This window comes from Babylonia areolata, chromosome 13 (assembly GCF_041734735.1).
Source record: "Babylonia areolata isolate BAREFJ2019XMU chromosome 13, ASM4173473v1, whole genome shotgun sequence".
Lineage (NCBI taxonomy): Eukaryota > Metazoa > Mollusca > Gastropoda > Neogastropoda > Buccinidae > Babylonia > Babylonia areolata.
In genome coordinates, this window is record NC_134888.1 from 16,499,349 (window position 1) to 16,511,848 (window position 12,500).

General features: G+C 47.0%; 1 protein-coding gene across 1 annotated transcript in view; it reads right to left on the reverse strand.

The window, feature by feature from the left end:
* Positions 1-5,865: 5,865 nt before the first annotated feature.
* The window catches only part of LOC143288700 (monocarboxylate transporter 5-like), a 25,323-nt gene continuing 18,688 nt past the window's right edge, over positions 5,866-12,500 (reverse strand). The window contains exons 5-6 of the mRNA XM_076597326.1: positions 11,261-12,500; positions 5,866-6,237 (exon numbers count right to left, since the gene is read on the reverse strand). The exon at positions 11,261-12,500 is cut by the window's right edge and continues 113 nt beyond it. Coding sequence (XP_076453441.1) covers positions 6,074-6,237; positions 11,261-12,500 — 1,404 coding nt within the window. The 3' untranslated portion in view covers positions 5,866-6,073. The remainder of the gene's footprint in view (positions 6,238-11,260) is intronic.

Genomic DNA, 12,500 nt, shown 5'->3' on the forward strand with positions numbered 1-12,500 from the left:
TCCTGTTTGAACAAAAAATGATAATAATGACTCCTCTTGTTGTTGTGTCAGAATAAGAGGTCAAAGTCCAAGTTTAGAGAATACAAAAAATATAAATATAACAGTAAATGCAGTTTGCATATAATTAGGCTTCTTTTCTTTATTTTTTTTGTGTGCCCATCCCAGAGGTGCAATATTGTTTTAAACAAGATGAGTGGAAAGAACTGAATTTTTCCTATTTTTATGCCAAATTTGGTGTCAACTGACAAAGTATTTGCAGAGAAAATGTCAATGTTAAAGTTTACCACGGACACACAGACACACGGACACACACACACACACACACACACACACACACACACACACACACACACACAGAGACAACCGAACACCGGGTATAACATAGACTCACTTTGTTTACACAAGTGAATCAAAAAAAAGGTACACATAGGTCAAATATACCTGTTCAAAGTGCACTCATCAAATAATATAATTATCTGTTAAAAGCACACATTTCTTACACTTCAGATGTATGCTCCTGGTTTCATTTTTCCGATGTTCAGCGGTGAAGGGGTTAACACCCGACTACAGCTGTAGTTAATTAATCAGTCACTGGAAGTCGCATCACCGTGACTGCAGTCCGCCACATATCTGTTGCTGTTGTTGCCGTAAGTTGTTCAACACCACAAGAACCCAAACATTGCCCTGACGTAAGTTGTTCAACACCACAAGAACCCAAACATTGCCCTGACGTAAGTTGTTCAACACCACAAGAACCCAATCATTGCCCTGACGTAAGTTGTTCAACACCACAAGAACCCAAACATTGCCCTGACGTAAGTTGTTCAACACCACAAGAACCCAATCATTGCCCTGACGTAAGTTGTTCAACACCACAAGAACCCAAACATTGCCCTGACGTAAGTTGTTCAACACCACAAGAACCCAAACATTGCCCTGACGTAAGTTGTTCAACACCACAAGAACCCAAACACTGCCCTGACGTAAGTTGTTCAACACCACAAGAACCCAAACACTGCCCTGACGTAAGTTGTTCACCACCACAAGAACCCAAACATTGCCCTGACGTAAGTTGTTCACCACAAGAACCCAAACATTGCCCTGACATAAGTTGTTCAACACCACAAGAACCCAAACATTGCCCTGATATAAGTTGTTCAACACCATAAGAACCCAGACAATGCCCAGACATAAGTTGTTCAACACCACAAGAACCCAAATACTGCTCTGACATACGTTGTTCAACACCACAAGAACCCAAACATTGCCCTGACGTAAGTTGTTCAACAACACCACAAGAACCCAAACATTGCCCTGGCGTAAGTTGTTCACCACCACAAGAACCCAAACATTGCCCTGACGTAAGTTGTTCAACACCACAAGAACCCAAATACTGCTCTGACATAAGTTGTTCAACACCACAAGAACCCAAACATTGCCCTGACGTGAGTTGTTCAACACCACAAGAACCCAAATACTGCTCTGACATAAGTTGTTCAACACCACAAGAACCCAAACATTGCCCTGACGTGAGTTGTTCAACACCACAAGAACCCAAATACTGCTCTGACATAAGTTGTTCAACACCACAAGAACCCAAACATTGCCCTGACGTGAGTTGTTCAACATCACAAGAACCCAAACATTGCCCTGACGTGAGTTGTTCAACACCAAAAGAACCCAAACTTTGCCCGTCATGTGTCTTTATCACCCAGCCACAGCTGTTATAATTGTTGCCGTAAGTCTTCGGGCATCGCGCAACCACGAAGACAGCTCGTCACTCATTAACACACTGATTATCGATATTGTTGCCATAAGCTGTTCAACAGTTTCAGTTTCTCAAGGAGGCGTCACTGCGTACAGGACGAATCCATATACGCTACACTACATTTGCAGGGCAGATGTTGACAGCAGCATAACCCAATGCGTTTGCCTGGCTTGAGTGCTCGCATTTATTATATTTGTGTACCAGTCAGAGCGGATTTCTTTTTGCGGAATTTTGCCAGAGGACAACAGTTTTGTCGCCGTGGGTTCTTTTCCAGTGCTGCACACTGAGCTCCGGTTTATCGTCTCATCAGAATGACTAGACGCTCAGTTTGATTTTCCAGTCAAAAAAGGGCGATAGCGCGTTTCGAACCCAGACCCTCTGACACTGTGTTGGCAGATAAATGTCTTTACCATTCTGCCGCTTTAACTCTTTCCATACGAACGGCGAAAGAGACGACGTTAACAGCGTTTCACCCCAGTTACCATCATCAAAATATTGCAAGCGGAAGGCTCTTATACTGAAGAGGTGAATGTTGACAAAGAATACCACAACTCTGACGACGGAAGCTAAAGTTTGGGTCATTCAGACACCCACTGGACATCCGAGGGGTCTGTGTAGAGGAGAAGAGAGGACTGGCCGTACTGAGTGAGTTAATTCAACAACACCACGTGGATCCAGAAATGCCCGCCACTCGTCTGTCTGAAACACACAACTACACGTGCTGCTACCTGTTACCGTCAGCTGCTGGACATGGCATAACGCGAACACTTTGTCTCACACACTGATTGTCTCTGTTGCTGCCGTAAGCTGTTAATCACCAGAACCCACAGAATGCCCACCACTTGGTTGTGTTGAATGTTCTATCACAGCTGGGGTTGTTTTTTTTTATAATTCTTATTAAAAAAAATATTGTTGCCGTAAATCGCTGAATTTCATGGCATCACCCTGAACACGTTCTAAATGGTTAACACACTGATCTTTTTTTTTTTTTCTGCCCCGTCATCTGCACCGTTTCAGTGGCATTACTCCCACGCCGCTCATTAAGATTCCCCCATACACGGCCACACCCGGGTTTGTCCGTCGTAGTTCCAGCGTCGGCAGTCCACAGGGAACCATCGATGTTAGGTCGCCAGGAGGCCACACACCAGAGGAGACCCTGCACTGCTGCTGAGTCACTTCGGTGGTGTTCAGTGGTGCCTGTTCTGTTTTAACGTACTTAGGACACCACCTACTAAGCCCCCTACTAACGACAATAATGGCTTAGTCGCGGAGCCAGACTGAGTGAGCGTCCCTCCCAGAGTGGAGACCGCCACCACGTCCCTCAAACAACAGCCCCCCATGAATAACACACTGATCTTTGTTGTTGTTGCCGTAAGTTGTCCCTTAGGAGGAAGGTGGCAGAATGGTTAAGACGCTCAGCTGCCAATACAGAGAGTCCGTGAGGGTGTGGGTTCGAATCCCGCTCTCGCCCTTTCTCCTAAGTTTGACTGGAAAATCAAACTGAGCGTCTAGTCTTTCGGATGAGACGATAAACCGAGGTCCCGTGTGCAGCACGCACTTGGCGCGCTGAAAAAGAACCCATAGCAACGAGAGTGTTGTCCTCTGGCGAAATTACGTAAAATGAAATCCACTTTCATAGGTACACAAATATGTAAGCATGCACTCAAGGCCTGACTAAGCGCGTTGGGTTATGCTGCTGGTCAGGCATCTGCTCAACAGATGTGGTGTAGCGTGTATGGATTTGTCCGAACGCAGTGACGCCTCCTTGAGAAAGTGAAACTGAAACTGAAACTGTCCCTTAACATCACAAAGAACCCAAGCAATCAATGCCCGTCACTCGATTTTACTAAACAAGAGCGGTGGAGGACAGAGAAAAGGTGGAGGAGAGTGGTTGGCGTGGCATTGTCCTTCACTGGTACCTCCCGACGACGTCCGCAGAAGTCAAGGGATCGGTACCAGACAACAGGTACAAGACAGCAGGTACCAGGCAACAGGTACCATGTACCAGGCAACAGGCAACAGGTACTAGACAACAGGTACCAGGCTACAGGTACCAGGCCACAGGTACCAGATAATAGGTACTAGACAACAGGTACCAGGCAACAGGTACCATGTACCAGGTAACAGGTACTATACAACAGGTACCAGGCCACAGGTACCAGGCAACAGGTACTAGACAACAGGTACCAGGCAACAGGTACCAGGCAACAGTTTCAGTTTCAGTAGCTCAAGGAGGCGTCACTGCGTTCGGACAAACCCATATAGGCTAAACCACATCTGCCAAGCAGATGCCTGACCAGCAGCATAACCCAACGCGCTTAGTCAGGCCTTGAGAAAAAAAAAAGGTGAATAAATAATAGATAAGCATACATAAATAAATAAATAAATAAATAAATAATAATTATAATATAAAAAAGGTAGTAGCAACAGGTACCATGTACCAGGCAACAGGTACCATGTACTAGACAACAGGTACCAGGCCACAGGTACTAGACAACAGGTACCAGGCAACAGGTACTAGACAACAGGTACCAGGCAACAGGTACTAGACAACAGGTACCAGGCAACAGGTACCAGGTAATAGGTACTAGACAACAGGTACCAGGCAACAGGTACCATACAACAGGTACCAGGTACTAGACAACAGGTGCCAGACAACAGGTACTAGACAACAGGTAACAGGTACTAGACAACAGGTACCAGGTACTAAACAACAGGTGCCAGGCAACAGGTACTAGACAACAGGTACCAGGCAACAGGTACCAGGTACTAGACAACAGGTACCCCGCAACAGGTACTAGACAACAGGTACCAGGCAACAGGTACATGTCGCTGAACACGGAGCCTCCCCGAAGAATTCAGCCCGTCACTCGATTTAACAAACAAGAGCAGTGGACATAGAGTGGTGGCGTTGTCCTGACTGGACAGAGAGTGGTGGACAGAGAGTAGTGGCGTTGCCTTGACTGGACAGAGAGTGATGGACAGAGAGTGATGGACAGAGAGTGGTGGACAGAGAGTAATGGCGTTGTCCTGACTGGACAGAGAGTGATGGATAGAGAGTGATGGACAGAGAGTGATGGACAGAGAGTGGTGGACAGAGAGTGGTGGCGTTGTCCTGACTGGACAGAGAGTGATGGCGTTGTCTTGACTGGACAGAGAGTGATGGCGTTGTCTTGACTGGACAGAGAGTGATGGCGTTGTCCTGACTGGACAGAGAGTGATGGACAGAGAGTGGTGGCGTTGTCCTGACTGGACAGAGAGTGATGGACAGAGAGTGTTGGACAGAGAGTGATGGCGTTGTCTTGACTGGAGAGTGATGGCGTTGTCCCGACTGGACAGAAAGTGGTGGCGTTGTCCTGACTGGACAGAGAGTGATGGACAGAGAGTGGTGGACAGAGAGTAATGGCGTTGTCCTGACTGGACAGAGAGTGATGGCGTTGTCTTGACTGGACAGAGAGTGGTGGCGTTGTCTTGACTGGAGAGTGATGGCGTTGTCCTAACTGGACAGAGAGTGGTGGCGTTGTCCTGACTGGACAGAGAGTGATGGACAGAGAGTGATGGCGTTGTCCTGACTGGACAGAGAGTGATGGACAGAGAGTGATGGCGTTGTCCTGACTGGACAGAGAGTGATGGCGTTGTATTGACTGGAGAGTGATTGCGTTGTCCTGACTGGACAGAGTGGTGGCGTTGTTCTAACTGGAAAGAGAGTGATGGCGTTGTCCTAACTGGACAGAGAGGTGGCGTTGTCCTAACTGGAGAGTGATGGTGTTGTCCTAACTGGACAGAGTGGTGGCGTTGTCCTAACTGGACAGAGAGTGGTGGACAGAGAGTGATGGACAGAGAGTGGTGGACAGAGAGTGATGGCGTTGTATTGACTGGAGAGTGATTGCGTTGTCCTGACTGGACAGAGTGGTGGCGTTGTTCTAACTGGAAAGAGAGTGATGGCGTTGTCCTGACTGGAGAGTGATGGCGTTGTCTTGACTGGACAGAGAGTGATGGCGTTGTCTTGACTGGACAGAGTGGTGGCGTTGTCCTGACTGGACAGAGTGGTGGCGTTGTCCTGACTGGACAGAGTGGTGGCGTTGTCCTGACTGGACAGAGTGATGGCGTTGTCCTGACTGGACAGAGTGGTGGCGTTGTCCTGACTGGACAGAGTGGTGGCGTTGTCTTGACATGTGCATCAAGGACATCACCAGAAGTCAAGGGATAGGTACCAGGTAGCAGGTAACAGGTACAGCTGTCATCAAAAGTTGCTGGCCCAAGTCGCTGAACACGGCACCAAGCCACCCCGAAGAACTCAGCCCGTCACTGGCTCTCCACGTCCACAAAGGAAGAGAGTTCCCGCTGTCTGGAGGCCTCCCGTCTCTGCACGGACGGCATCAGCATCAGCAGCACCGCAGCCAGAAGGCCGCAGGTGCCCATGAAGTGGAAGGAGGAGAGGTACGATCCGTTGAGGTCTCTCAGGTAACCTGCACACACATTTTGTGTGATAGTCAGTCGTGTCCGACTATGACCAGAGGAGGCGTAACTGCTGTCCCGACTATCTGGACGAGCTAGAATTTGAGTACAGTGGAGTGTCTTGCCTAAGTCACACTCCCACTCTCTCGGCCAAGAGGGCTTTAGGTCAGCCGGCGTTGGGATGGCCGATAAAGGTCAACTAGCCCCCCAAGGCTGCAGCATTAAGAGAAAGTACAATCCAGCCTCTTAGTTCGAAGGTCATAGTCCTTCACAAAAAAAACCCTTTAATTTGATCACGGTCTATTCTTGCTTGCAATTTGTCGTGGTTTGTTTATACTCCAAATTGTATGGTAAATATAATGATTAACATTTTTGACAAAATGATTATGGCAGATATTTGTTGATTTTTTTGTTTTTTAAATAGGAAAACGAAAGAAAGACAGACAAAGAAGGAAACAAAAACGGAAGAAATAAAAAAAGGGAGTGGGAGGAAAGGGGGCGGGGAGGGTGTGTGTGTGTGCATGTGTGTGTGTGTGGGGGGTTGTTAAGAAACATGAAAACTCGGAAGAAAGAAAGATAGTTCACAGTGAACTGCTCACCAGAATAGACTTATGTGATACACAGCTGGCCTTTTTTAAAAAAAAAAAAAAAAAGAAAGTTCGTTTTGAACAGTAAAAAAAAAAAAATCGACCAAGAGAGGCTATTTGAAATAGCAACAGTTCATCACCTTTATCATAAAAAAACGACAAAAAACAACAATAACAGCAACAACAACAACAACAACAACAAACGAAAAACAAAAAACAAAAAAAAAAAAACCCAAAAAACCCACACAAATATATAGACGTTCAAGCTTTAAAAACGATCAGTTCGTTGCACAATTTTTTCCAACATTCTCATGCAAACAAATTATTCTCACACCGCTCGCACATTGAAGGTTTTATCTCATACACATTTAATCTACTTCTTAACAGTATTTTGTGAATAGAGAATCCGAAAAGTCTAGATTACTACACAAATAAAATTATGATTATAACAGTAGCGGCATACATGTTCCGTTTTGCCATTTTTTTCAATTCTCCCAGGAAATTAATTTTTATAAATGTGACTGAACTTTTACCGTAATTGAGTATGACCTTTTTTTTCTTCTTTTTTAACTGGACTTTTAAAGGTTATTTCAATCGAAGTTTTAACTGTTTCGGTGCTCTCATGCCGGTTTGTTTATCTATTTATTTATTTATCTATCTATTTATTTGTTTATCAATAAATATTGATTAAACATTTTCTTGGCCAAAGGAATGGTTCAGCGCTTGTAGCTTTTAGAGGCGTTTGATTGGCTAAGAGCGGACCGGGCAAGACGAGGTCGTCTTTTCACTGTTAACCGCGCGAAATTTGGCCAAGCAGAGCAAACCGATAGGCCTAGTTTGCATCAGCTTGACATGGCACAGTATATGACACCAAACAAACATTTTTGACGGGCATTCAACGCTTGCGGTCCGGTGGGTTTGAAGCACCCTGATCTGATTTGAATCCGGTCCGAGAAAGGCACCGGCACTTTCTAGGGGAGGGAAACTGTTGGAAAACAAATTGGGATCTACTATATCGTGGAGGCCAGCTGTCAATCGGCTCAGCTCTTACCAAGGTACGCAGTCTGTCGTGCAAAATTAATCTATGACTACGTTGTTTGTAAAGCGTTTAGAGCTTGGAAGGCTATGTGACCGAAGATAGGCACTATATAATAGATAATAATAATGTACATTTACATCGCGCCCTTTCTCTCTAAGAGTGTAGGGTGCTTTACATGATAGAAAAATATTCAAGTTACATAAAACATTCATGACCACTCTTTCTCAAAAAACCCTCCCCCCCTCTACACCCCCCCCCCCCACACACACACACGCACTCTCTCCCTCCCACTCTACATACATCCAAAGTGAGCTGACATGGGTGGTGTTGGAGAACAAGGAAGCTGAGAGTGCTTATAGATAGGTTTTTTTTTAAAAAAGGTGAGTTTTTAGTGATGAGCGAAAAGCAGAAATCGAATCAGATGCACGGATATGATGATGAAGGTTGTTTCAGATGTGAGGAGCAGCAAAGAAGAAAGAACGTTCACCATAGAACATTGTATTGACACGAGGAAGTTTCAAAAGGTAACAGTCAGAGGAAGAGCGGAGATTTCTTGCGGGAGTGTTAACACTGATAAGGTCAGAAAGATATGTAGGTCCTGCAGAGTGGAAAGCAGAATAGCAGAGACACGCAGCTTTGTATTTAAGATATATATTTGTATTCATACACACACACACACACACACACACATATAATATATATATAAGAATCATTAATGACCATGATAATGATATTGATAATAATAATGATGATGTGAATTTGTTTTGCGCTTACCATGCTATGTTATGATAATGATGATGTTGATGGTAGTAGCAGTAGTAGAAGTAGTAGTAGTAGTAGTACAGCAACAGCAACAGAAGTAGTAGTTGTAGTGGTAGAGTAGCAGCAGCAGGAGTTGTGATTATAATGGTAATGATAACGATAAGGAGAAGAAGAAGAGGAGGAGGAGGAGAAGCAAGAGGAGGAGCAATAAGCAGACGAAGAACAAGAACAAGAACAAGAATATTAAGCCTTACTAGACAAAAGTTTGTTTTACTTGATTGTTTGCATGCATGTTTCGCGCGGGAGTTCCCATCCAGTGACTGCTAACCCACAGTGAGGTAGCCAGTGACTACTGACCCACAATGAGGTAGCCAGTGACTACTGACCCACAATGAGGTAGCCAGAGACTACTGACCCACAATGAGGTAGCCAGTGACTACTGACCCACAATGAGGTAGCCAGTGACTACTGACCCACAATGAGGTAGCCAGTGACTACTGACCCACAGTGAGGTAGCCAGAGACTACTGACCCACAATGAGGTAGCCAGTGACTACTGACCCACAGTGAGGTAGCCAGAGACTACTGACCCACAATGAGGTAGCCAGACTACTGACCCACAATGAGGTAGCCAGTGACTACTACTGACCCACAATGAGGTAGCCAGTGACTACTCACCCACAATGAGGTAGCCAGAGACTACTCACCCACAATGAGGTAGCCAGTGACTACTGACCCACAATGAGGTAGCCAGTGACTACTGACCCACAATGAGGTAGCCAGAGACTACTGACCCACAATGAGGTAGCCAGAGACTACTACTGACCCACAATGAGGTAGCCAGAGACTACTGACCCACAATGAGGTAGCCAGTGACTACTGACCTACAATGAGGTAGCCAGTGACTACTGACCCACAATGAGGTAGCCAATGATTACTGACCTACAATCAGGTAGCCAGAGACTACTGACCTACAATGAGGTAGCCAGAGACTACTGACCCACAATGAGGTAGCCAGTGACTACTAACCCAAAATGAGGAAGCCAGTGACTACTACTGACCCACAATGAGGTAGCCAGAGACTACTGACCCACAATGAGGTAGCCAGTGACTACTGACCCACAATGAGGTAGCCAGTGACTACTACTGACCCACAATGAGGTAGCCAGAGACTACTGACCCACAATGAGGTAGCCAATGATTACTGACCTACAATGAGGTATCCAGTGACTACTACTGACCCACAATGAGGTAGCTAGTGACTACTGACCCACAATGAAGTAGCCAATTATTACTGACCCACAATGAGGTAGCCAGTGACTACTACTGACCCACAATGAGGTAGCCAGACTACTGACCCACAATGAAGTAGCCAATTATTACTGACCCACAATGAGGTAGCCAGTGACTACTACTGACCCACAATGAGGTAGCCAGACTACTGACCCACAATGAAGTAGCCAGTGACTACTACTGACCCACAATGAGGTAGCCAGAGACTACTGACCCACAATGAGGTAGCCAGAGACTACTGACCCACAATGAGGTAGCCAGAGACTACTGACCCACAATGAGGTAGCCAGTGACTACTACTGACCCACAATGAGGTAGCCAGAGACTACTGACCCACAATGAGGTAGCCAGAGACTACTGACCCACAATGAGGTAGCCAGAGACTACTGACCCACAATGAGGTAGCCAGAGACTACTGACCCACAATGAGGTAGTCAGAGACTACTGACCCACAATGAGGTAACCAGAGACCACTAACCCACAATGAGGTAGCCAGTGACTACTACTGACCCACAATGAGGTAGCCAGTGACAACTGACCCACAATGAGGTAGCCAGTGACTACTACTGACCCACAATGAGGTAGCCAGTGACAACTGACCCACAATGAGGTAGCCAGTGACTACTACTGACCCACAATGAGGTAACCAGTGACAACTGACCCACAATGAGGTAATGATAATAATAATAATAAAATGTAGGCTTATATAGCGCAGTACCCTCATCTCAGATGGGGCTCACCGCGCTTCACAATTAAAAAAATACAGAAATTTAAGACTAAGTGTCGTAAAATATGTACAAAGTCTATAAAGTTTCACATGACAATGGCTAAAATATGCATATGTAAGACTAACTGACATGATTATATATATATATATATATACAGAGAGAGAGAGAGAGAGAGAGAGAGGGAGAGATACATACATACATACATACATACATACATACATATTTACATAGATATGCACGGATATATATATATATATATATATATATATATATATATATATATATATATATATATATATATATATATATATATATATATATATAAATTGACACAGGCACCATCACAGTCTCAAATCACACAGGTGCAACAACAGTGACTACTGACCCACAATGAGGTACCCAGTGACTACTACTGACCCACAATGAGGTAGCCAGTGACTACTACTGACCCACAATGAGGTAGCCAGAGACTACTGACCCACAATGAGGTAGCCAGAGACTACTACTGACCCACAATGAGGTAGCCAGAGACTACTGACCCACAATGAGGTAGCCAGAGACTACTGACCTACAATGAGGAAGCCAGAGACTACTGACCCACAATGAGGTAGCCAGAGACTACTGACCCACAATGAGGAAGCCGCAGACCCCACTGGCGCCCAGTGACAGCTGCGTGAAGCTGAAGACCTGGCGGAACCTGTCCCGCCCGCTGAGGTCCAGGATGATGATCTGCAGCATGGAGAAGAAGACCCCGGAGAAGAGCCCGTACATCACGGACAGCGCCATCAGCCCCGCCAGCCCCTCCACCACCCCAGTCAGCTGGAAGACCCCGCCCAGCACCAGCATGGACACCGCCACCGACACCTGCGGCCTCACCAGGTGCGACTGCGCCAGGATGCCCGGCACCAGCCTGCTGACCACGTCCAGGGAGCCGGAGACGGTCAGCAGCAGCGCCCCCTGGGTGAGGGTCAGACCCTTCTCCTGGGCCAGGGCCGGCAGGTAAGAGGACGGGATGCTGCAGACCAAGGAGCCCGCGAAGTGATACGCCGCCAGCACCCAGAACAGCGGGCTCCGCCACAGACCTGAGTCACACACACCACCACCGCCGGCACACGTTTTGAACAGTGATGACGACCTCCTCCTCCTCCACCACCCCCACCGCCGTTGTGAACTGTCCGAACTCTCCGAGGACGAGCTGCTCCACTCACCGTCTGTGTCGCGGCTGTTGCTGCTGCTGTTGCTGCTGCTGCTGCTGATGTCTTTTTCACTCTGTACTGAAGCCACCAACCTTCCTTTTCCTCGGATGTTCACCAGGCTGTCTAGAAAGCCAAAGTCTTTGGCCGAGACGTTGGTGTTGTTGAAGGCGATGAGGGAAGCCACGTTGGACATACTGGCGGCGTTCAGGAAAGTGTCGCCCATCGTCAGTCTCTTCCTCAACAAGTCTCGCCACGTCGTCGTAGTCGTCGTCGTCATCGTCGCCTCCTGCAGCTGATGATAACGAGGATGTGACTGACGCTGGTGAATGGTGGGCAGACTCTGTGTCAGAGGCTCCATGGTGGACCAGCCAAACTCTTTGGTGTCCCTGTCCTCAGTCACTCGGCATTCCGACACCGGTCTCACACGTCTTTCGCTCTCCTTGCTGCTCTCCTTGGCCCGTACCGGCGGCCATTCTGTTGTTCCCATCTCAGCTTCTGACAAACCAGGGTTTGGGTGGCTGCCTCCTCTCTTCCCTCGCCCGTAGTCCTGCGGGGGCGTGAGGAGAGCGCCGAAGACCAGGATCTGAGCGAACATGCCTCCCAGGAGCAGCAGCGTGCCGGACAGGAAGTACTGGTCCAGGAGCATGCGCGTCACCATCGGCATGACGAT